At 44.4% G+C, this 25359-nt stretch overlaps 1 protein-coding gene across 1 annotated transcript; it reads right to left on the bottom strand.

Annotated features, from left to right (window-relative positions):
- Positions 1-514: 514 nt before the first annotated feature.
- LOC311125202 (uncharacterized protein) lies at positions 515-25359 on the bottom strand (the record flags this gene model as incomplete). The annotated part of the gene is made up of 3 exons (XM_084199257.1): positions 24990-25359; positions 1929-2109; positions 515-593 (listed from the first exon to the last, which is right to left on the bottom strand). Exons 1-3 carry the CDS (start codon positions 25129-25131, stop codon positions 515-517), a joined length of 402 nt encoding a protein of 133 aa, XP_084055383.1. The 5' UTR covers positions 25132-25359.

The raw sequence follows: 25359 nt of genomic DNA, 5'->3' as shown, positions 1-25359 counted from the left end.
AGAGACACTGAGTTTGAAGGTAGGCCTTGAAATACATCCACAGGTACACCTCCAATTGACTCAAATGATGTCAATTAGCCTATCAGAAGCTTCTAAAGCCATGACATCATTTTCTGGAATTTTCCAAGCTGTTTAAAAGGCACAGTCAACTTAATGTATGTAAACTTCTGACCCACTGGAATTGTGATACAGTGAATTATAAGTTAAATAATCTGTCTGTAATCAATTGTTGGAAAAATTACTTGTGTCATGCACAAAGTAGATGTCCTAACCAACTTGCCAAAACTATAGTTTGTTAACAAGAAATGTGTGGAGTGGTTGAAAAACGAGTTTTAATGACTCCAACCTAAGTGTAGATAAACTTCCGACTTCAACTGTAGTATTAAAAAATATATAATGAACAGACTAGGTCTATACTGCTCCTACATGGTGTTACAATACATAGTGTAGATGCATGCAGAGTGGACAAAACATTAAGAACACTTTCCTAATTTTGAGTTAGAGATCACTTTCTTTACCGGTTCTGTTTCTGTTCCTCAATAATTTCTTTCTTCTGCAGTTTTCTGTTCTGTTCACTGAACTGGTTCCAACTCCTGGGGTCATTGTTAAGACATTGTGTTCTCTCATGCCTGTTCAGGTTCCCTAACTGGGTAAAACCCTTTCCACACTGGGAACATTGGAAAGGCTTCTCTCCTGTGTGTATTCTTTTATGGTCCTTCAGATTCCCTAACCGTGTAAAACCCTTTCCACATTGGGAGCATTGGAAAGGCTTCTCTCCTGTGTGTAATTTCTTATGTTTTTTTAGGTTCCCTAACTTGGTAAAATCCTTTCCACACAGAGAGCAATGGTAAGATGTCTCCCCTGTGTGTGTTCTTTCATGCTCCTTCAGGCTCCCGAACCGTGTAAAACTCTTTCCACACTGGGAGCATTGGAAAGGCTTCTCTCCTGTGTGTGTTCTCTCATGCTTTTTCAGGTTCCCTAACAGGGTAAAACCCTTTCCACACTGGGAGCACTGGAAAAGTTTCTCTCCTGTGTGTACTATTGTATGTTCTTTCAGGCTCCCTAACTGGGAAAAACTCTTTCCACACTGGGAACATTGGAAAGACTTCTCTCCTGTGTGTATTCTCTCATGCCTTTTCAGGTTCCCTAACTGGGAAAAACCCTTCCCACACTGGGAACATTGAAAAGGCTTCTCTCCTGTGTGCATTCTCTTATGATCCTTCAGGTTCCCTAACCGTGTAAAATTCTTTCCACACTGGGAACATTGGAAAGGCTTCTCTCCTGTGTGTATTCTCTTATGATCCTTCAGGTTCCCTAACCGTGTAAAATTCTTTCCACACTGGGAGCATTGGAAAGGCTTCTCTCCTGTGTGTAATTTTTCATGTTTTTTTAGGTTCCCTAGCTTGGTAAAATCCTTTCCACACAGAGAGCAATGGTAAGATGTCTCCCCTGTGTGTGTCCTTTCATGCACCTTCAGGCTCCCTAACCGTGTAAAACTGTTTCCACACTGGGAGCATTGGAAAGGCTTCTCTCCTGTGTGTGTTCTCTCATGCTTTTTCAAGTTCCCTAACAGAATAAAACCCTTTCCACACAGGGAGCATTGGAAAGGCTTCTCTCCTGTGTGTACTATTTTGTGTTCTTTCAGGCTCCGTAACCGTGTAAAACTCTTTCCACACTGGGAACATTGGAAAGACTTCTCTCCTGTGTGCATTCTCTCATGTCTTTTCAAGTTCCCTAACTGGGTAAAACCGTTTCCACACTGGGAGCATTGGAAAGGCTTCTCTCCTGTGTGTATTCTGTTATGGTCCTTCAGATTCCCTAACCGTGTAAAACCCTTTCCACACTGGGAGCATTGGAAAGGCTTCTCTCCTGTGTGTAATTTTGTATGTTTTTTTAGGTTCCCTAGCTTGGTAAAATCCTTTCCACACAGAGAGCAGTGGTAAGGCTTCTCTCCTGTGTGTTTTATATCATGGATTTTCAGTTTCCATAACCACTTAAAACTCTTATTACACTGAGAACAGTGGTGGCGTCTCGCTGGTTTGGGCGTCTCTGGGTCTGGTTCCTCTGAAGGACTCTTCCCGCTGTCAGAGTGAGAGTCTGGTCTCTCTCCTGCCAAAGACAAACAGAGTATATAGTTAAACAGAGACTTGAATGAAACCTCCACATGATAAAACTGTCTTCCTACCAGGTTTAATCCGGACTAGATTATAAAACTGGATTCTTGGATTCTGATTTGTTAATAGCCGTTAGTAAGTGGCGGTTTTGTCGCAAAACTAAGTACTACTACTACTACGACTATTATAACTACTACTACTATTATTATAACTACTACTACTACTACTACTACTACTACTACTATTATTATAACTACTACTACTACTACTACTACTACTACTACTACTACTACTACTATTATAACTAAGACCGTCGGCGAAAACAAAGACGATTCTGCCAAGTTGTCCTAAGGAAGGAAAGAGAGGAAGGCTCCACACCACTCTCTCACTGGAGTATCTTACCTAGTTATCTACAGATGATCTCATTTTGCTATTTTTGTAGCTTTGGCAACTATGTGTGTGTTTTCTATACCTGTTTGCTCCTCTCCCTGTAGGCTTTACAGACGCTCCCCACCCCTTGGCTGCAACCCTTCTAATTTAGTGGACCCTGCCTGGAATTCCGGATCTCTGGCAGCGTTTGGAACTGCGGATCTTTGGTCAAGAACGCAGAGTTCATCTCAGCCTATGCTGCCCTTCAGTCCCTTGACTTTTTGGCCCTGATGGAGACATGGATCACCCCAGAGAACACTGCTACTCCAGCTGCTCTTTCTTAATCTGACTACGTTTTCTCTCAGAGTCCAAGAGCATCTGGTCGTCGCGGTGGTTGCACGGGTCTACTCATTTCTCCTAAGTGGAGTTTCCCTTACGATGGCTCACACCTCTTCGTACTTGGCGACTTCAACCTCCCAACGTCTGCCTTCAACTAATTTCTTTCCAACTCTCTCTTTTCCCTCCTTCCCTCTTTTGACCTCACCCTTTTCCAATCCCCTCCCAGTCACAAGGCAGGCAATACGCTTAACCTCATCTTTACTAGAGGCTGTTCTCCTACTAATCTCACAGCAACCCCCCCTCCAGGTCTCTGATCACTTCTTTGTTTCCTTTTCTGTCTCCCTTTCCTCCAACCCTAACCACTCAGCCCCTACCCAGATGGTAATGCACCATCGCAATCTTCTCTCTCTCTCTCCCACTACTCTCTCCTCTTCTATCCTATCATCTCTCCCTTCTGCTAAATCCTTCTCCCTCCTGTCTCCTGATTATGTCTCCTCCATTTCCGCCTCCTATGACTCACACTGTCCCCTTTCCTCCCAGCCGGCTCGGCCCTCCCCTCCTGCTCCATGGCTGAGTGACTCATTGCGAGCTTACAGAACAGGAAGCCGGCTCGGCCCTCCCCTCCTTACAGAACAGGAAGCCGGCTCGGCCCTCCCCTCCTTACAGAACAGGAAGCTGGCTCGGCCCTCCCCTCCTTACAGAACAGGAAGCCGGCTCGGCCCTCCCCTCCTTACAGAACAGGAAGCCGGCTCGGCCCTCCCCTCCTTACAGAACAGGAAGCCGGCTCGGCCCTCCCCTCCTTACAGAACAGGAAGCCGGCTCGCCCCTCCCCTCCTTACAGAACAGGAAGCCGGCTCGCCCCTCCCCTCCTTACAGAACAGGAAGCCGGCTCGGCCCTCCCCTCCTTACAGAACAGGAAGCCGGCTCGCCCCTCCCCTCCTTACAGAACAGGAAGCCGGCTCGCCCCTCCCCTCCTTACAGAACAGGAAGCCGGCTCGGCCCTCCCCTCCTTACAGAACAGGAAGCCGGCTCGGCCCTCCCCTCCTTACAGAACAGGAAGCCGGCTCGGCCCTCCCCTCCTTACAGAACAGGAAGCCGGCTCGGCCCTCCCCTCCTTACAGAACAGGAAGCCGGCTCGGCCCTCCCCTCCTTACAGAACAGGAAGCCGGCTCGGCCCTCCCCTCCTTACAGAACAGGAAGCCGGCTCGGCCCTCCCCTCCTTACAGAACAGGAAGCCGGCTCGCCCCTCCCCTCCTTACAGAACAGGAAGCCGGCTCGGCCCTCCCCTCCTTACAGAACAGGAAGCCGGCTCGTCCCTCCCCTCCTTACAGAACAGGAAGCCGGCTCGGCCCTCCCCTCCTTACAGAACAGGAAGCCGGCTCGGCCCTCCCCTCCTTACAGAACAGGAAGCCGGCTCGGCCCTCCCCTCCTTACAGAACAGGAAGCCGGCTCGGCCCTCCCCTCCTTACAGAACAGGAAGCCGGCTCGGCCCTCCCCTCCTTACAGAACAGGAAGCCGGCTCGGCCCTCCCCTCCTTACAGAACAGGAAGCCGGCTCGGCCCTCCCCTCCTTACAGAACAGGAAGCCGGCTCGGCCCTCCCCTCCTTACAGAACAGGAAGCCGGCTCGGCCCTCCCCTCCTTACAGAACAGGAAGCCGGCTCGGCCCTCCCCTCCTTACAGAACAGGAAGCCGGCTCGCCCCTCCCCTCCTTACAGAACAGGAAGCCGGCTCGGCCCTCCCCTCCTTACAGTACAGGAAGCCGGCTCGCCCCTCCCCTCCTTACAGAACAGGAAGCCGGCTCGGCCCTCCCCTCCTTACAGAACAGGAAGCCGGCTCGCCCCTCCCCTCCTTACAGAACAGGAAGCTGAACAAAAATGGAGGAAAACTACATTTCCAGAGGTCCTATCATCCTTTCCCTGAACTACCCTACACTTTGACCTCTTCCTCCGCTCTCCCTCCACCTGCCCGCTCGCCCCTTTCACTGAACTACCCTACACTTTGACCTCTTTCTCCGCTCTCCCTCCACCTGCCCGCTCGCCCCTTTCACTGAACTACCCTACACTTTGACCTCTTCCTCCGCTCTCCCTCCACCTGCCCGCTCGCCCCTTTCACTGAACTACCCTCCACTTTGACCTCTTCCTCCGCTCTCCCTCCACCTGCCCGCTCGCCCCTTTCACTGAACTACCCTACACTTTGACCTCTTCCTCCCCACTGAACTACCCTCCACTTTGACCTCTTCCTCCGCTCTCCCTCCACCTGCCCGCTCGCCCCTTTCACTGAACTACCCTACACTTTGACCTCTTCCTCCGCTCTCCCTCCACCTGCCCGCTCGCCCCTTTCACTGAACTACCCTCCACTTTGACCTCTTCCTCCCCTCTGAACTACCCTACACTTTGACCTCTTCCTCCCCACTGAACTACCCTGCACTTTGACCTCTTCCTCCCCTCTGAACTACCCTGCACTTTGACCTCTTCCTCCGCTCTCCCTCCACCTGCCCGCTCGCCCCTTTCACTGAACTACCCTACACTTTGACCTCTTCCTCCCCTCTGAACTACCCTACACTTTGACCTCTTCCTCCCCACTGAACTACCCTACACTTTGACCTCTTCCTCCGCTCTCCCTCCACCTGCCCGCTCGCCCCTTTCACTGAACTACCCTACACTTTGACCTCTTCCTCCCCACTGAACTACCCTGCACTTTGACCTCTTCCTCCCCTCTGAACTACCCTGCACTTTGACCTCTTCCTCCGCTCTGAACTACCCTACACTTTGACCTCTTCCTCCCCTCTGAACTACCCTGCACTTTGACCTCTTTCTCCGCTCTCCCTCCACCTGCCCGCTCGCCCCTTTCACTGAACTACCCTACACTTTGACCTCTTCCTCCGCTCTCCCTCCACCTGCCCGCTCGCCCCTTTCACTGAACTACCCTACACTTTGACCTCTTTCTCCCCTCTGAACTACCCTACACTTTGACCTCTTCCTCCCCTCTGAACTACCCTGCACTTTGACCTCTTCCTCCGCTCTCCCTCCACCTGCCCGCTCGCCCCTTTCACTGAACTACCCTCCACTTTGACCTCTTCCTCCGCTCTCCCTCCACCTGCCCGCTCGCCCCTTTCACTGAACTACCCTACACTTTGACCTCTTTCTCCGCTCTCCCTCCAGATTACATCCTGAGACTAGAGAGGTCTGGCTTTCACTGAACTACCTTACACTTTGACCTCTTTCTCCGCTCTCCCTCCAGATTACATCCTGAGACTAGAGAGGTCTGGCTTTCACTGAACTACCTTACACTTTGACCTCTTTCTCCGCTCTCCCTCCAGATTACATCCTGAGACTAGAGAGGTCTGGCTTTCACTGAACTACCCTACACTTTGACCTCTTCCTCCGCTCTCCCTCCAGATTAAATCCTGAGACTAGAGAGGTCTGGCTTTCACTGAACTACCCTACACTTTGACCTCTTTCTCCGCTCTCCCTCCAGATTACATCCTGAGACTAGAGAGGTCTGGCTTTCACTGAACTACCCTACACTTTGACCTCTTTCTCCGCTCTCCCTCCAGATTAAATCCTGAGACTAGAGAGGTCTGGCCGCCCCGACAACCTGCCCGCTCGCCCCCATGCCCTCCTCCCTTCTACAGACCATCTCTGGAGACCTTCTCTCATTCCTCACCTCCCTCATCAACTCATCCCTGACCGCGTCCCCTCTGACTTAAAAAATCCCCAAGTTGCTCCCCTACTCAAGAAACCAACACTCGATTCATCTGACGTCAAAAACTACAGACCTGTATCCCTTCTTTATTTTTCTTTCCAAAACACTTGAGCGTGCTGTCTCTGATCAACTTTCTCGTTATCTTTCTCAGAACTATCTTCTTGACCCTAACCTGTCAGGCTTCAGACTGCTCTTCCCTGTGTGACGGAGGCTCTCTGCACTGCCAAAGCTGACTCTCTCTCATTTGTTCTCATCCTCCTAGATTTATCCGCTGCCTTCGACACCGTGAACCATCAGATCCTCCTCTCCACCCTCTCAGGGCTGAGCGTCTCAGGCTCTGCACACTCTTGAATTGCATAAAACCTGGCAGGCCGCTCCTACCTGGTGACGTGGAGAGGATCTGTGTCTGCACCGCGTAGCCCTGGTGTCCCCCAGGGCTTGATTCTAGGCCCTCTCCTCTTCTCTCTATACACCAAGTCACTCAGCTCCGTCATATCCTCACATGGTCTCTCCCATTATTGCTATGCGGATGACACTCAACTACTTTTCTCCTTCCCCCCTTCTGATAACCAGATGGCGACACATATCTCTGCGTGCCTGGCAGATTTCTGAACTTGGATGTCGGCCCACCACCTCAAGCTCAACAAAACGGAGCTGCTCTTCCTCCCGGGGAAGGCCTGCCCGCTCAAAGACCTCTCCATCACGGTTGACAACTCCACAGTGTCGCCCTCCCAGGGTGTAAAGCACGTTGGTATGACCCTGGACAACACCCTGTCATTCTCTACAAACATCAAAGCAGTGACTTGCTCCTGCAGGTGGTTCATGCTCTACAACATCCGTAGAGTACGACCCTGCCTCACACAGGAAGCGGCGCAGGTCGTAATCCAGGCACTTGTCCTCTCCCATCTGGACTACTGCAACTTGCTTGGCTGGACTCCCTGCTTGTGCCATGAAACCCCTGCAACTTATCCAGAACACTGCAGCCTGCCTGGTTTTCAACCTTCCCAAGTTCTCTCATGTCACCACGTTCCTCCACACACTCCACTGACTTCCAGTCGAAGCTCACATCCACTACAAGACCCTGGTGCTTACCTACGGAGCAGCAAGAGGAACTGCCCCTCCCTACCTTCAGGCTATGCTCCAACCCTACACCCCAACCTGAGCACTCCGTTCTGCCACCTCAGGTCTCTTGGCCCTCCCACCCCCTAAGTGAGGGCAGCTCCCCTGCTCAGCCCAGTCCAAGCTCTTTCTCTGTCCTGGCACCCCAATTGTGGGACCAGCTTCCCCCTGAAGCCAGGACAGCAGGGTCCCCCAGCCCCATCTTCTGAAAACATCTGAAACGCTACCTCTTTAAAACAGTATCTTAAATAATTCTCCTCCTCACCTCGACCAAAAACAAAAACAAAGCACTTACGCTTCTAGTACTGACTCTACTTTATAGAGGAAACAAGCACTTTCTATGGCTGTGATATGTAGTTGTCCCACCTAGCTATCTTCAGATGCACTTTCTATAACTGTGATATGTAGTTGTCCCACCTAGCTATCTTCAGATGCACTTTCTATGGCTGTGATATGTAGCTGTCCCACCTAGCTATCTTCAGATGCACTTTCTATAACTGTGATATGTAGTTGTCCCACCTAGCTATCTTCAGATGCACTTTCTATGGCTGTGATATGTAGCTGTCCCACCTAGCTATCTTCAGATGCACTTTCTATGGCTGTGATATGTAGTTGGTCCCACCTAGCTATCTTCAGATGCACTTTCTATAACTGTGATATGTAGTTGGTCCCACCTAGCTATCTTCAGATGCACTTTCTATGGCTGTGATATGTAGTTGTCCCACCTAGCTATCTTCAGATGCACTTTCTATGGCTGTGATATGTAGTTGGTCCCACCTAGCTATCTTCAGATGCACTTTCTATGGCTGTGATATGTAGTTGGTCCCACCTAGCTATCTTCAGATGCACTTTCTATGGCTGTGATATGTAGTTGTCCCACCTAGCTATCTTCAGATGCACTTTCTATGGCTGTGATATGTAGTTGGTCCCACCTAGCTATCTTCAGATGCACTTTCTATGGCTGTGATATGTAGTTGGTCCCACCTGGCTATCTTCAGATGCACTTTCTATGGCTGTGATATGTAGTTGGTCCCACCTAGCTATCTTCAGATGCACTTTCTATGGCTGTGATATGTAGTTGTCCCACCTAGCTATCTTCAGATGCACTTTCTATGGCTGTGATATGTAGTTGGTCCCACCTAGCTATCTTCAGATGCACTTTCTATGGCTGTGATATGTAGTTGGTCCCACCTAGCTATCTTCAGATGCACTTTCTATGGCTGTGATATGAAGTTGTCCCACCTAGCTATCTTCAGATGCACTTTCTATGGCTGTGATATGTAGTTGGTCCCACCTAGCTATCTTCAGATGCCCTTTCTATGGCTGTGATATGTAGTTGGTCCCACCTAGCTATCTTCAGATGCACTTTCTATGGCTGTGATATGTAGTTGGTCCCACCTAGCTATCTTCAGATGCACTTTCTATGGCTGTGATATGTAGTTGGTCCCACCTGGCTATCTTCAGATGCCCTTTCTATGGCTGTGATATGTAGTTGGTCCCACCTAGCTATCTTCAGATGCACTTTCTATGGCTGTGATATGTAGTTGGTCCCACCTAGCTATCTTCAGATGCACTTTCTATAACTGTGATATGTAGTTGTCCCACCTAGCTATCTTCAGATGCACTTTCTATGGCTGTGATATGTAGTTGTCCCACCTAGCTATCTTCAGATGCACTTTCTATGGCTGTGATATGTAGTTGGTCCCACCTAGCTATCTTCAGATGCACTTTCTATGGCTGTGATATGTAGTTGGTCCCACCTAGCTATCTTCAGATGCCCTTTCTATGGCTGTGATATGTAGTTGGTCCCACCTAGCCATCTTCAGATGCACTTTCTATGGCTGTGATATGTAGTTGTCCCACCTAGCTATCTTCAGATGCACTTTCTATGGCTGTGATATGTAGTTGGTCCCACCTAGCTATCTTCAGATGCACTTTCTATGGCTGTGATATGTAGTTGGTCCCACCTAGCTATCTTCAGATGCACTTTCTATGGCTGTGATATGTAGTTGGTCCCACCTAGCTATCTTCAGATGCACTTTCTATGGCTGTGATATGTAGTTGGTCCCACCTAGCTATCTTCAGATGCACTTTCTATGGCTGTGATATGTAGTTGTCCCACCTAGCTATCTTCAGATGCCCTTTCTATGGCTGTGATATGTAGTTGGTCCCACCTAGCTATCTTCAGATGCACTTTCTATGGCTGTGATATGTAGTTGGTCCCACCTAGCTATCTTCAGATGCCCTTTCTATGGCTGTGATATGTAGTTGTCCCACCTAGCTATCTTCAGATGCCCTTTCTATGGCTGTGATATGTAGTTGGTCCCACCTAGCTATCTTCAGATGCACTTTCTATGGCTGTGATATGTAGTTGGTCCCACCTAGCTATCTTCAGATGCACTTTCTATGGCTGTGATATGTAGTTGGTCCCACCTAGCTATCTTCAGATGCACTTTCTATGGCTGTGATATGTAGTTGGTCCCACCTAGCTATCTTGAGATGCACTTTCTATGGCTGTGATATGTAGTTGTCCCACCTAGCTATCTTCAGATGCACTTTCTATGGCTGTGATATGTAGTTGTCCCACCTAGCTATCTTCAGATGCACTTTCTATAACTGTGATATGTAGTTGTCTCACCTAGCCATCTTCAGATGAACGCACTGACTGTAAAATCTCTCTGGATAAGAGCATCTGCTAAATGACTAAAAATGTAATCCCGGGTAATGGACGTTAACAGTATTATTTGAATTACTCCACATCCACTGTCCCACAGCCAAGCCGGGCAACTCATAAACGAATCTCCACTGGAAAATAATAATCTAGACATTATTACCCCATGTTTCTAGTCTAGTTCTAAGTTCTGTTTCTAGTCTAAAATTTCTGTACTATACAAATATCAATTGGAACCTGTTTTACCATCAATATCAATTGAACCCATGTTTCTAGTCTAGTCAGTTGGTTTGTAACAGAGGGGATTTATATAAACCTATCTGCCTCTGCAAGTGTTAGAAACATTTTGTATGAAAAATAAAATTTGTGTAGAACTTATTTAGGTGATTTAATATTGGATAGACGTTCATTAAAAAACATATTATTACTGTTTATTTCACCTTTTTTACCCTCATCATTTTAGTGCCTTTTTGGAGTTGTTTTACCATCAATATCAATTGGAACCTGTTTCACCATCAATATCAATTGGAACCTGTTTCACCATCAATATCAATTGGAACCTGTTTTACCATCAATATCAATTGGAACCTGTTTTACCATCAATATCAATTGGAACCTGTTTCACCATCAATATCAATTGGAACCTGTTTTACCATCAATATCAATCAATTTTATTTTATATAGCCCTTCTTACATCAGCTAATATCTCGAAGTGCTGTACAGAAACCCAGCCTAAAACCCCAAACAGCTAGTAATGCAGGTGTAGAAGCACGGTGGCTAGGAAAAACTCCCTAGAAAGGCAAAACCTAGGAAGAAACCTAGAGAGGAACCAGGCTATGAGGGGTGGCCAGTCCTCTTCTGGCTGTGCCGGGTGGAGATTATAACAGAACCATGCCAAGATGTTCAAAAATGTTCATAAGTGACAAGCATGGTTGTAGTGGCTTCCTTTCCTCTTTACCATAGCCACTGCCCTAGCCTGAAGCGGGGTTGTTTCGGACGCATACAGTCCACACTCTTCGTTTCCAAACGGCCAAACATTCAATGAGATCCAGGGATATAGTGCAACAGAAAATGTTTATTCTTCTTATCTAACAAAAAGGTATTCTCCAATCAACTTAAAGCAGAGATTACTTGAAATGCAAATACATAATATAATATGACCTGTCTGTCTGTATTTCTGTATGTCTATATGGTCAAAAAACTATACCGCTCCCGCATCTAGCAAGGACTCCTCCCCCCGAAGGCCCAACTTCCTGCCTTTATACTAACACAGTACAATGAATGGGCAAGAGGGGGGGCCAAAAACTGAGTTACACTAATAACAAATGAATATATCTCAATCCGGTAAATAAATCATAAAGGTACGTACCTAATATTTCATCATATACATTAATATTTAATATATTTACACAAATGTACATGGAGCTCAGTATGTTCAGTCTTTTATACAAAATATGCCCAAATCGGCTCTAACATACCGGCCCCTAATTGTTGACTGCACTGAATGCACAACAATTACTTAATATTCAAACGTAGAGCCAATACAAAAACATTCTATACCAGAGCACCATTACAGTTCATAGCTATATACAAATATACAAGGTGCCATATAGGAAAATAGTCCATAGATCTCAGTCTGAGTTGAAGTGTAAAGGTGTTCAACTTCCAAAAAATGTCAAGTTTGACGTCCACAAAATGTATGACATCAAAGAATGTAAGAGTACGACATCAACGAATCAGAGGTGCACGTGATTCAAAGATGGAGCACTGTGTGTGTGTGTGTGTGTGTCTCACATCGTCGCCTCAAGGAGCAGACAGAGTTTATTGATAGGTCTCTGTAGGATATTGGTCTTAGTCTTAACCATGACGCTCCGGACAAGACCTTTGGCCCCTGGCAAAGCCTTCACCACACGCCCCATTAGCCAAGAGTTCCTTGGGGCGGTGTCATCGACGATGACCACAAGGTCACCAGGACTGAAGTTTCTCTTAGTTTTGTTCCACTTGTTCCGCTCCTGCATAAGTGGAAGATACTCCCTGATCCATCTCTTCCAGAAGAGGTCAGTGATATATTGTACTTGCTTCCATCTCCTTCGTGAGTATAGGTCACTTCTCTTGGCACATTGTTTTCCTTTTACAACTAGTGCAATTTCTTGTTTAAAGTGCTGTCGTTGCTCAAATCGAATGATGACCTTTTCTGCTTCATCTAGGTCATCTACAGACAGACTTTCTTTTCCAAACGTCAGTTGGAACTTGTCAATTTGTTCCTTCAGTGAGTTTGTCAGACTCTGATCTGATCCTGGATCAGTTTGGGTGAGAACTTTCCTTTTCTGGCTTAACTGTAGTAGAAGTCTCTTCAGTTTCAGCATCCAGGCAACTGCTTTCTTCAAGCTGTTCCATGTTGAATAGTACTCAATCAGTTTGCTGGTCGGACTCTTTTCTTCCACACATGTACTGTTTACGATGACGTCTTTTCTCACCTCTGGATCATCTGGAGGGATGGAGCCAAGCTCCTCGGGGACTTTCGGCCATTGTGTTTCTGTTTTCTCCAGGAATTCTGGTCCTTTGCGCCATCTCTTTGAGTTCAGGAAAGTTTCAACATGTAATCCTCTTGAGGCATCATCGGCTGGGTTGTGTTTGGAGTTCAAATACCTCCACTGTTTTGCTTTCGATAGGTCACGGATCATAGCAACCCTATTAGCCACAAAAGTATGGAATCTCTTGGTATCGTTGCGGATGTATTTTAGCACCGACTGGCTGTCTGTCCAGAAAGTTGACTCCTCAAGTTCAATCTGGAGCTCCAACCTTAACATCCTGTCCACTCGCACTGCCAATGTTGCTGCAGCAAGTTCCAGTCTGGGGATCGTCATCTGCTTGAGTGGAGTCACCCTTGATTTCCCCAGTATGAATGCGATGTGGACCTTTTCCATAACGTTTGTGAACCTAAGGTAGCTTGCCGTGCCATAACCTTGTTCACTTGCATCACCGAAGTGATGCAGCTGTGCGGTCTTGATTTGACCAAAGTTCTCCGGCATCATACACCTGTTGATCTGGAATCTGGAGAGCTGGTCCAGCTCGGAGAGCCATCTCTTCCATGAAATAGAGTGTTCTTCAGGGATGACTTCGTCCCATCCACACTTTAGCTTGCAGAGCACTTGAAGAATTTGCTTTGCCTTTAATACGAATGGGGCGAGGAAACCTAATGGATCATAAATAGAGCTGACAGTTGAGAGAATACCTCTTCTTGTAAGGGGTCTGTTCTTGACAGTGACCTGGAAGGTAAACACATCCCTTTCAATGTTCCATCGGATTCCAAGTGCTCTTTCAACAGGCAGCTTTTCTCTGTCCAGGTCCAGTTCTTTTATCTGCTTGGCTTTGTGTTCATCAGGGATAGAAGCTAGTACAGTGCGGCTGTTGCTGACCCACTTGGTCAATTTGAACCCACCTTGAGAGCACACATCCCTGAGGTTTCTTGTGAGAGCTATGGCTTGTTCTTCTGTGGCTACTGACTTGAGGCAGTCATCAACATAGAAGTTGGACTTGACTGTTTGAATCACCTCTTCATCGTACCCCTCACAGTTGTCTTCTGCAGTCTTTCGCAGTGCAAAGTTTGCACAACTTGGAGAGGATATAGCACCGAAAAGATGTACTGTCATTCTGTACTCCTCCAATCTTTTGTTAGTATCACCATCCGGCCACCATAGGAATCGCAGGAAGTCTAAGTCATCTTCATGGACACGTACTTGATGGAACATTCCTTCGATGTCTGCCATCATGGCAATGTGCTCTTGCCGAAATCTTAGCAAGACTCCTATAAGCGTGTTTGCCAGGTCAGGGCCTTGAAGGAGTTCACTGTTAAGAGATGTACCTTTATAGGATGATGAACAGTCAAACACCACTCGTATCGTTCCTTTGCGCTTATGGTGAACGCCATGGTGTGGTATGTACCATACCTTGCCTTTCTCTCTGAGGAGCTGTTCTTGTGGTACCTTCTCGGCGTAACCTTTTGTTATCATCTCTTCCATGAAGCCTTTGTACTCTGCAGCGTAACCTTTGTCCTTCTTGAACTTCCTGATAATATTTAGAGCCCGCTGCTTTGCCATGTCGCGGTTGTTTGGCAGGACTACATCTTTGTTGCGAAAGGGCAACGGTAAGTAGTAGTGATGGTCTTTGAGGGTTATGGAGCTTGATACTATCTCCATAAACCTACGATCCTCGGCTGACATCTCACTTTTCTCTTCATACTCTCTCTCAGGGAAGTCATGGTTGTACTGATTTACAAGAAGAACCCCCAGGTCGGCCATTGAGATACGATTGGCCATCACCGTAGGACGCCCGGATTCTTCTGCCATGGTACAACTGTTGAGAGGACCATTCATCACCCATCCAAAGAGGGTTTTCACTGCATACGGTCCGTTGCCTTGGCTATTTATGATTTGCCAGGGTTCCATTGCCTTTGGAGCATTTACGCCAATCAGAAGTTCGACGTCAGCATCAATCTCCTTCAACTGAACCTCTTTCAGGTATGGCCACCTTTTGAGCTCTTTCTGAGTGGGAATGTTCTCTCTTGTCACTGGGATCTTATGTTGGGTGTAGACCTTTGGTAATGCAAGAAATGTGTCGCCTTCCACATTGCCAATCTCTAATCCAGATATCTCAAAGCTCTTGGTAGGACTCTCCTGCCCCATTGTGCGTAGCAGAATTTCAGTCGCACTGCCTTTAGCTTGCAACTGCCTCATGAGTCTCTCCGTACAAAATGTTGCTGAGCTACCAGAATCGAGAAACGCATAGGTTAACACAGACTTGCTTCCATTTGCCACCTTTACTTGAACTGGCACAATTGCAAGTGCACAATCTGTACCGGCCCCGGTATCTTCACCAGCTTCCAGTGAAACAAGAGCACTGCTGACAGTCTCCTCCCGCTTTACTGCTACACCACTCATATCTGCCTTTTGAGATCTAAATCTCTCTCTTCCTTCAATGTGCAGGATAGTGGGGTGCTTTCTTTGACAGCTCTGACAGGTCATCCTTCTTTTACATTCTCTGCTTAAGTGTCCTCTCATCAAACAGCCAAAACAAAGGCCTTTTGATCTCAGAAACTCAACCTTGAATTCATGTGGCTGTGCCTTCACCTGTTGGCAGTCGACCAATAAATGCGCACCAGCACAAAATATACATGAGATACTGGGAGCATCAGAAGGGTAGGTGCCTGGTCTCTTTACTTTGAATGTTTGTTCTTTTAAAGGTTTTTCAGAGTCACAATCTGCCACTACAGCTACTGTAGTGGCAAAGCTGCTTCCCCTACTCTTGGACTTGAACTGCTGTTTAAAGTCAGCTTCTGTTTTGGGTTTTAAAAACCTTTTGTTGTACAGGGGATCTTGAATATCTCCATACAACGGATCCTGCAGTATTTTGGCCTGTTTTTCCATGAACGTTACCAGGTCACTGAACTGGGCCCTCAGGTGACTTCTCTCTAAAATATCACATGCCATAGACCTCCATTTTTCCCTTAGTTTGTAGGGAAGTTTTGACATGATCAGCTTTATGTTGGAGGGAAGATTAAGCTCTTCCATGTTCTGTAGGTCTTGCATAGCGTTACAGCAACCTCTTAGATAGAGTGCATAACCACCCAGTCCCTTTCCATCATCGGGTTTGATGTTTGTCCAGTTCCAAGCCTTTTCCATGTAAGCAGTGGTGACTTTGATTTCATTGCCAAAGTGTTCCTTTAACAACCTCTTAGCTACTGCATAGCCTCTTCTGGCTTCCATATGCAGACAACTACGGACCAGATCCTTGGGCTGACCAGAGGTGTATTGTTCCAGGTAATAGAGCCTATCCTGGTGACTGCTTGTCTTATCTTCTATACCATGCTCAAATGCACGCATGAATGGCCTAAAGTTTAGAGGATCACCGTCAAACATAGGTATCTCCCTAACAGGGAGTGTGGCTTGTTTGTGCTGTAGTACAAGGAGGTCAGCAATTTCATTCTGCCTTTGCATGACAGTAGAGAGGTTATCATGGCTGGTATTATGGCTGATACCCGCAGTGTTGATTCTGTGTCGATTGCTAGACCTTGCTGTTGGCTGCTGAAGAGTGTGGTTTACGACTGTTTTCGGAATAGGGTTTGATGGCTTTGTGGTCGGTTGTTGTAAAACTCTTTGTAGTGGGGTCTTTGGAACTGCACCTAATGCAGCAAACTCAACAGGTGATGGTTCAGGTTCCACATAGACCTCTGGTTCCTGTTTCTCAAAATAAGAGTTCATTCCATCTTCTTGGCTTAGTAAATGGGCTGCCACAGAATGGGATTGAGAAGTTGACTCGGTACTCTCCAGGACCTTCAGTTTGGCATTATATGCTGCTATGTCCGTTTCCAGTGCCATTTTTTCCATCCTAACATTCAGTTGAGCTTTCTCCAGTTCCAATGCATGCTTGTCTTGTAATGATGCTTGGCGAGCTAGTAGAGCTGCTCGTTCTGCCTCGGCTTTAAGGCGTTCAGAGGACACTGAGGAAGCAGTCTTAGAATACTTAGTTTTACTTGATATTTTTGACACATTGGAAATGCTGTCATGTGGTTCAATGAGCGTTTGTGGCTCAACTTCAGCCTTTTTCCATATTTCCACCTCTTTCAGGAAATGTTCATAAGTTCTCATTCTTGGTTGATAGTAGTTAATGCTCTCCTGTTCCTGTTCCTCATCTGTGACCAGCTCTAGCACAGATTCATGAGCCTTCTTAAAGTCATTGAGCACAGCATCAAATGCTTCAAGACTCTCATTCACAGTTGCAATGTTTCCTCCATCAACAAGAAGGACTTTTATTTCATTCATTTTGCGTGTACACACTCCAAGTTTGCCTCTCCGGGCTGCATAGAGTGAATTTAGATGCTCCTCTGCCCTCTCCAGTGGAGTCTTATTTGGGATTTCCTCCTCCATCATTCACTTTTAGTTCACTCAATTTACAATGACACGGTTGTTGGTTTGATTGTTAAACGTAATGCCCCTTTAGACCTCCTTTAATCTTTAAAAACACAGTCATCCATTTCAGCATATTGACCCATTTTGAATTGCACATGTGCAAGTTTGGCATTTTAGATGCGTTTTAAACATTTCATCCCGTTGAGGTTTTGTCCCTTTAATGAAGTTTTAACACGCAGTATCTTTAGATCCTTAAGTTGCATTCGTTGCGTTGATGGATTGCATTTCCACGTTAGGCCAAATATTAGATATATGATTAGGCTACATTGTGCATAGGATCTGTGTTTCCCAAACTTAAACTTCTTAATTGTTTTCACAGCGCTGTATTTTGAATTCCATTCCCAAGTTTATCAAACATTCCAATTATAAGCACATTTGCGCTTCCATAATATGCATGATCAAACGATCGCCTTGAACAGGGCAGCTCATTCATTCGCAGTGGTTACTCACGGCTGGCGAAATCTAGGAGTTCAAATCCTTCCAAGCGAGCTGTCCTTATGGTCCGAATGCAATTACAAATAGAACAAAATCCAGCGTGTGTCCGAACCGGAGATTTCCTTCCGGTAGTAATCCTTCACGGAGTTTTTTGACTTGATTGTAGTGGCTTCCTTTCCTCTTTACCATAGCCACTGCCCTAGCCTGAAGCGGGGTTGTTTCGGACGCATACAGTCCACACTCTTCGTTTCCAAACGGCCAAACATTCAATGAGATCCAGGGATATAGTGCAACAGAAAATGTTTATTCTTCTTATCTAACAAAAAGGTATTCTCCAATCAACTTAAAGCAGAGATTACTTGAAATGCAAATACATAATATAATATGACCTGTCTGTCTGTATTTCTGTATGTCTATATGGTCAAAAAACTATACCGCTCCCGCATCTAGCAAGGACTCCTCCCCCCGAAGGCCCAACTTCCTGCCTTTATACTAACACAGTACAATGAATGGGCAAGAGGGGGGGCCAAAAACTGAGTTACACTAATAACAAATGAATATATCTCAATCCGGTAAATAAATCATAAAGGTACGTACCTAATATTTCATCATATACATTAATATTTAATATATTTACACAAATGTACATGGAGCTCAGTATGTTCAGTCTTTTATACAAAATATGCCCAAATCGGCTCTAACAATGGTCAAATAATAATCAGGAATAAATCTCAGTTGGCTTTTCATAGCCGATCATTAAGAGTTTAAAACAGCAGGTCTGGGACAGGTAGGGGTTCCATAACCGCAGGCAGAACAGTTTAAACTGGAATAGCAGCAAGGCCAGGCGGACTGGGGACAGCAAGGAGTCACCACGGCCGGTAGTCCCGACGTATGGTCTTAGGGCTCAGGTCTCTCAGTTGGCTTTTCATAGCCGATCATTAAGAGTTGAAAACAGCAGGTCTGGGACAGGTAGGGGTTTCGTAGCCGCAGGCAGAACAGTTGAAACTGGAATAGCAGCAAGGCCAGGCGGACTGGGGACAGCAAGGTGTCATCATGCCCGGTAGTCCTGACGTATGGTCCTAGGGCTCAGGTTCTCAGAGAGAAAGAGAGAACGAGAGAATTAGAGAGAGCATACTTAAATTCACACAGGACACTGGATAAGACAGGAGAAGTACTCCAGGTATAACCAACTAACCCCAGCCCCCCGACACATAAACTACTGCAGCATAAATACTGGAGGCTGAGACAGGAGCGGTCCGGAGACACTGTGGCCCCATCCGAAGAAACCCCCGGACAGGGCCAAACAGGAAGGATATAACCCCACCCACTCCGCCAAAGCACAGCCCCCGCACCACTAGAGGGATATCCCCAACCACCAACTTACAATCCTGAGACAAGGCCGAGTATAGCCCACAGAGGTCTCCACCACAGCACAAACCAAGGGGGGGGCGCCAACCCAGACAGGAAGATCACGTCAGTAACTCAACCCACTCAAGTGACGCACCCCTCCCAGGGACGGCATGAAAGAGCACCAGCAAGCCAGTGACTCAGCCCCTGCAACAGGGTTAGAGGCAGAGAACCCCAGTGGAGAGGGGAACCGGCCTGGCAGAGACAGCAAGGGCTGTTCGTTGCTCCAGCCTTTCCGTTCACCTTCACACTCCTGGGCCAGACTACACTCAATCATATGACCTACTGAAGAGATAAGTCTTCAGTAAAGACTTAAAGGTTGAGACCGAGTCTGCGTCTCTCACATGGGTAGGCAGACTGTTCCATAAAAATGGAGATCTATAGGAGAAAGCCCTGCCTCCCGCTGTTTGCTTAGAAATTCTAGGGACAATTAGGAGGCCTGCGTCTTGTGACCGTAGCGTACGTATTGGTATGTACGGCAGGACCAACTCGGAAAGATAGGTAGGAGCAAGCCCATGTAACGCTTTATAGGTTAACAGTAAAACCTTGAAATCAGCCCTTGCCTTAACAGGAAGCCAGTGTAGGGAAGCTAGCACTGGAGTAATATGATCAAATTTCTTGGTTCTAGTCAGGATTCTAGCAGCCGTATTTAGCACTAACTGAAGTTTATTTAGTGCTTTATCCGGGTAGCCGGAAAATAGAGCATTGCAGTAGTCTAACCTAGAAGTAACAAATGCATGGATTAATTTTTCTGCATCATTTTTGGACAGAAAATTTCTGATTTTTGCAATGTTACGTAGATGGAAAAAAGCTGTCCTTGAAACAGTCTTGATATGTTCGTCAAAAGAGAGATCAGGGTCAAGAGTAACGCCTAGGTCCTTCACAGTTTTATTTGAGACGACTTTACAACCATCAAGATGAATTGTCAGATTTAACAGAAGATCTCTTTGTTTCTTGGGACCTAGAACAAGCATCTCTGTTTTGTCCGAGTTTAAAAGTAAAAAGTTTTCAGCCATCCACTTCCTTATGTCTGAAACACAGGCTTCTAGCGAGGGCAATTTTGGGGCTTCACCATGCTTCATTGAAATGTACAGCTGTGTGTCATCCGCATAGCAGTGAAAGTTAACATTATGTTTTCGAATAACATCCCCAAGAGGTAAAATATATAGTGAAAACAATAGTGGTCCTAAAACGGAACCTTGAGGAACACCGAAATGTACAGTTGATTTGTCGGAGGACAGACCATTCACAGAGACAAACTGATATCTTTCCGACAGGTAGGATCTAAACCAGGCCAGAACTTGTCCGTGTAGACCAATTTGGGTTTCCAGTCTCTCCAAAAGAATGTGGTGATCGATGGTGTCAAAGGCAGCACTAAGGTCTAGTAGCACGAGGACAGATGCAGAGCCTCGGTCTGACGCCATTAAAAGGTCATTTACCACCTTCACAAGTGCAGTCTCAGTGCTATGATGGGGTCTAAAACCAGACTGAAGCATTTCGTATACATTGTTTGTCTTCAGAAAGGCAGTGAGTTGCTGCGCAACAGCTTTTTCTAAAATTTTTGAGAGGAATGGAAGATTCGATATAGGCCGATAGTTTTTTATATTTTCCGGGTCAAGGTTTGGCTTTTTCAAGAGAGGCTTTATCACTGCCACTTTTAGTGAGTTTGGTACACATCCGGTGGATAGAGAGCTGTTTATTATGTTCAACATAGGAGGGCCAAGCACAGGAAGCAGCTCCTTCAGCAGTTTAGTAGGAATAGGATCCAGTATGCAGCTTGAAGGTTTAGAGGCCATGATTATTTTCATCATTGTGTCAAGAGATATAGTACTAAAACACTTAAGTGTCTCTCCCGATCCCAGGCCCTCGCAGAGCTGTGCAGATCCAGGACAGCTAAGCCCTGGAGGAATACGCAGATTCAAAGAGGAGTCCGTATATATCTTATAAATTATATAATTTATTATATAAATTGGAACCTGTTTTACCATCAATTGGAACCTGTTTTACCATCAATATCAATTGGAACCTGTTTTACCATCAATATCAATTGGAACCTGTTTTACCATCAATATCAATTGGAACCTGTTTCACCATCAATATCAATTGGAACCTGTTTTACCATCAATATCAAACGGAACCTATTTTACCATCAATATCAATTGGAACCTATTTTACCATCAATAGGAACATGTTTTAACATCAATATCAATTGGAACATGTTTAACCATCAATATCAACTGGAACCTGTTTCACCATCAATATCAATAGGAACCTGTTTTACCATCAATATCAATTGGAACCTGTTTCACCATCAATATATATTGGAACCTGTTTCACCATCAATATCAATTGGAACCTGTTTCACCATCAATATATATTGGAACCTGTTTCACCATCAATATCAATTAGAACCTGTTTCACCATCAATATCAATTGGAACCTGTTTTACCATCAATATCAATTGGAACCTGTTTCACCATCAATATAAATTGGAACCTGTTTCACCATCAATATAAATTGGAACCTGTTTTACCATCAATTGGAACCTGTTTTACCATCAATATCAATTGGAACCTGTTTTACCATCAATATCAATTGGAACCTGTTTTACCATCAATATCAATTGGAACCTGTTTTATCATCAATATCAATTAGAACCTGTTTTACCATCCATATCAATTGGAACCTGTTTTACCATCAATATCAAACGGAACCTGTTTTACCATCAATATCAAACGGAACCTATTTTACCATCAATATCAATTGGAACATGTTTTACCATCAATATCAATTGGAACATGTTTAACCATCAATATCAACTGGAACCTGTTTCACCATCAATATCAATAGGAACCTGTTTTACCATCAATATCAATTGGAACCTGTTTCACCATCAATATATATTGGAACCTGTTTCACCATCAATATCAATTGGAACCTGTTTCACCATCAATATATATTGGAACCTGTTTCACCATCAATATCAATTAGAACCTGTTTCACCATCAATATCAATTGGAACCTGTTTTACCATCAATATCAATTGGAACCTGTTTCACCATCAATATAAATTGGAACCTGTTTCACCATCAATATAAATTGGAACCTGTTTTACCATCAATTGGAACCTGTTTTACCATCAATATCAATTGGAACCTGTTTCACCATCAATATCAATTGGAACCTGTTTTACCATCAATATCAATTAGAACCTGTTTTACCATCAATAGGAACCTGTTTTACCATCAATATCAACTGGAACCTGTTTCACCATCAATATCAATTGGAACCTGTTTTACCATCAATATCAATTGGAACCTGTTTTACCATCAATATCAACTGGAACCTGTTTTACCATCAATATCAATTGGAACCTGTTTCACCATCAATATCAACTGGAACCTGTTTTACCATCAATATCAATTGGAACCTGTTTTACCATCAATATCAACTGGAACCTGTTTTACCATCAATATCAATTGGAACCTGTTTTACCATCAATATCAATTGGAACCTGTTTTACCATCAATATCAATTGGAACTTGTTTCACCATCAATATCAATTGGAACCTGTTTTACCATCAATAGGAACCTGTTTTACCATCAATATCAACTGGAACCTGTTTTACCATCAATATCAATAGGAACCTGTTTTACCATCAATATCAACTGGAACCTGTTTTACCATCAATATCAATAGGAACCTGTTTTACCATCAATATCAACTGGAACCTGTTCTACCATCAATATCAATTAGAACCTGTTTTAACATCAATAGGAACCTGTTTTACCATCAATATCAATTGGAACCTGTTTTACCATCAATATCAATTAGAACCTGTTTTATCATCAATATCAATTGGAACCTGTTTTACCATCAATATCAATTGGAACCTGTTTTACCATCAATATCAATTAGAACCTGTTTTATCATCAATATCAATTGGAACCTGTTTTACCATCAATATCAATTGGAACCTGTTCTACCATCAATATCAATTGGAACCTGTTCTACCATCAATATCAATTAGAACCTGTTTTACCATCAATAGGAACCTGTTTTACCATCAATATCAATTGGAACCTGTTTCACCATCAATATCAACTGGAACCTGTTTTACCATCAATATCAATTGGAACCTGTTCTACCATCAATATCAATTAGAACCTGTTTTACCATCAATAGGAACCTGTTTTACCATCAATATCAATTGGAACCTGTTTTACCATCAATATCAACTGGAACCTGTTTCACCATCAATATCAACTGGAACCTGTTTTACCATCAATATCAATTGGAACCTGTTCTACCATCAATATCAATTAGAACCTGTTTTACCATCAATAGGAACCTGTTTTACCATCAATATCAATTAGAACCTGTTTTACCATCAATATCAATTGGAACCTGTTTTACCATCAATATCAATTGGAACATGTTTTACCATCAATATCAATTGGAACCTGTTTTACCATCAATATCAATTGGAACCTGTTTTACCATCAATATCAATTGGAACCTGCTTTACCATCAATATCAATTGGAACATGTTTTACCATCAATATCAATTGGAACCTGTTTTACCATCAATATCAATTAGAACCTGTTTCACCATCAATATCAATTGGAACCTGTTTTATCATCAATATCAATTGGAACCTGTTTTACCATCAATATCAATTGGAACCTGTTCTACCATCAATATCAATTAGAACCTGTTTTACCATCAATAGGAACCTGTTTTACCATCAATATCAATTGGAACCTGTTTTACCATCAATATCAACTGGAACCTGTTTCACCATCAATATCAACTGGAACCTGTTTTACCATCAATATCAATTGGAACCTGTTCTACCATCAATATCAATTAGAACCTGTTTTACCATCAATAGGAACCTGTTTCACCATCAATATCAATTAGAACCTGTTTTACCATCAATATCAATTGGAACCTGTTTTACCATCAATATCAATTAGAACCTGTTTTACCATCAATATCAATTGGAACCTGTTTTACTATCAATATCAATTGGAACCTGTTTTAACATCAATAGGAACCTGTTTTACCATCAATATCAATTGGAACCTGTTTTACCATCAATAGGAACCTGTTTTACCATCAATATCAATTGGAACCTATTTTACCATCAATATCAATTGGAACCTGTTTCACCATCAATATCAATTGGAACCTGTTTTACCATCAATATCAATTGGAACCTGTTCTACCATCAATATCAATTAGAACCTGTTTTACCATCAATAGGAACCTGTTTTACCATCAATATCAATTGGAACCTGTTTTACCATCAATAGGAACCTGTTTTACCATCAATATCAATTGGAACCTGTTTTACCATCAATAGGAACCTGTTTTACCATCAATATCAATTGGATTTTTAGAACATTTAATCCAAATCAAAATAATCCTTCCTTGTCTTGGTTCTGTCCTCTTTATCATTTGAAATCAGACATGAGTTGGCTGTAATATATGATATGGTATCATAGAGATTTCAAATCAGATCAGTCTGCCAAACTTATAACTGAAAAACTATGGACCTAACATCATTGATATTTAATCATCTTAAATCCTGTTTTTAAAAAAATAATGATTTTGCTTCATGGGATGTCGAGTATAGAGACTGCGCAAAGCACTACAGAAAGAGATATTCAGATGTTTAAAAACGTTGTGAAAAATAAAATGAAGCATTTGATCCATTAATATTTTGTTGACGCCTGCACGCTTAATCAATTCCTACAGTACAGAAACATATTCAGGTGTAGAATGCCATTTTAAAACCGCACATTAGTTCAACAACTGCAGAGTTTGTTCCCCTGTTTTTAAGATAGTACTCACTGTATTTACTGGTGTTAATCAGATCTCCAGTCTTCTGTTCTTCTTCTTCCTCCTCCAATGTGACAGTAATCTCCCCTTCCTCCTTAACTTCAAAAACGTCTTCCTCTTCTTTCACTGTGACGGTCATCTCCTCCTCCTTCATTCCAAAAACTGCATCCTCCTCTTTTACTCTGAACGCGTCTTCCTCTTCTTTCACTGTAACATCCTCCTCCTCTTTCACTCTGAACGCGTCTTCCTCTTCTTTCACTGTAACATCCTCCTCCTCTTTCACTCTGAACGCGTCTTCCTCTTCTTTCACTGTAACATCCTCCTCCTCTTTCACTCTGAACGCGTCTTCCTCTTCTTTCACTGTAACGTCTTTCTCTTCTTC

This window comes from Coregonus lavaretus (genome assembly GCF_964263955.1).
Source record: "Coregonus lavaretus genome assembly, contig: HAP1_SCAFFOLD_230, whole genome shotgun sequence".
Taxonomy (NCBI): domain Eukaryota; kingdom Metazoa; phylum Chordata; class Actinopteri; order Salmoniformes; family Salmonidae; genus Coregonus; species Coregonus lavaretus.
Note: the sequence above shows the minus strand (reverse complement) of the source record. Positions and strands in the feature narration are given on the sequence as shown.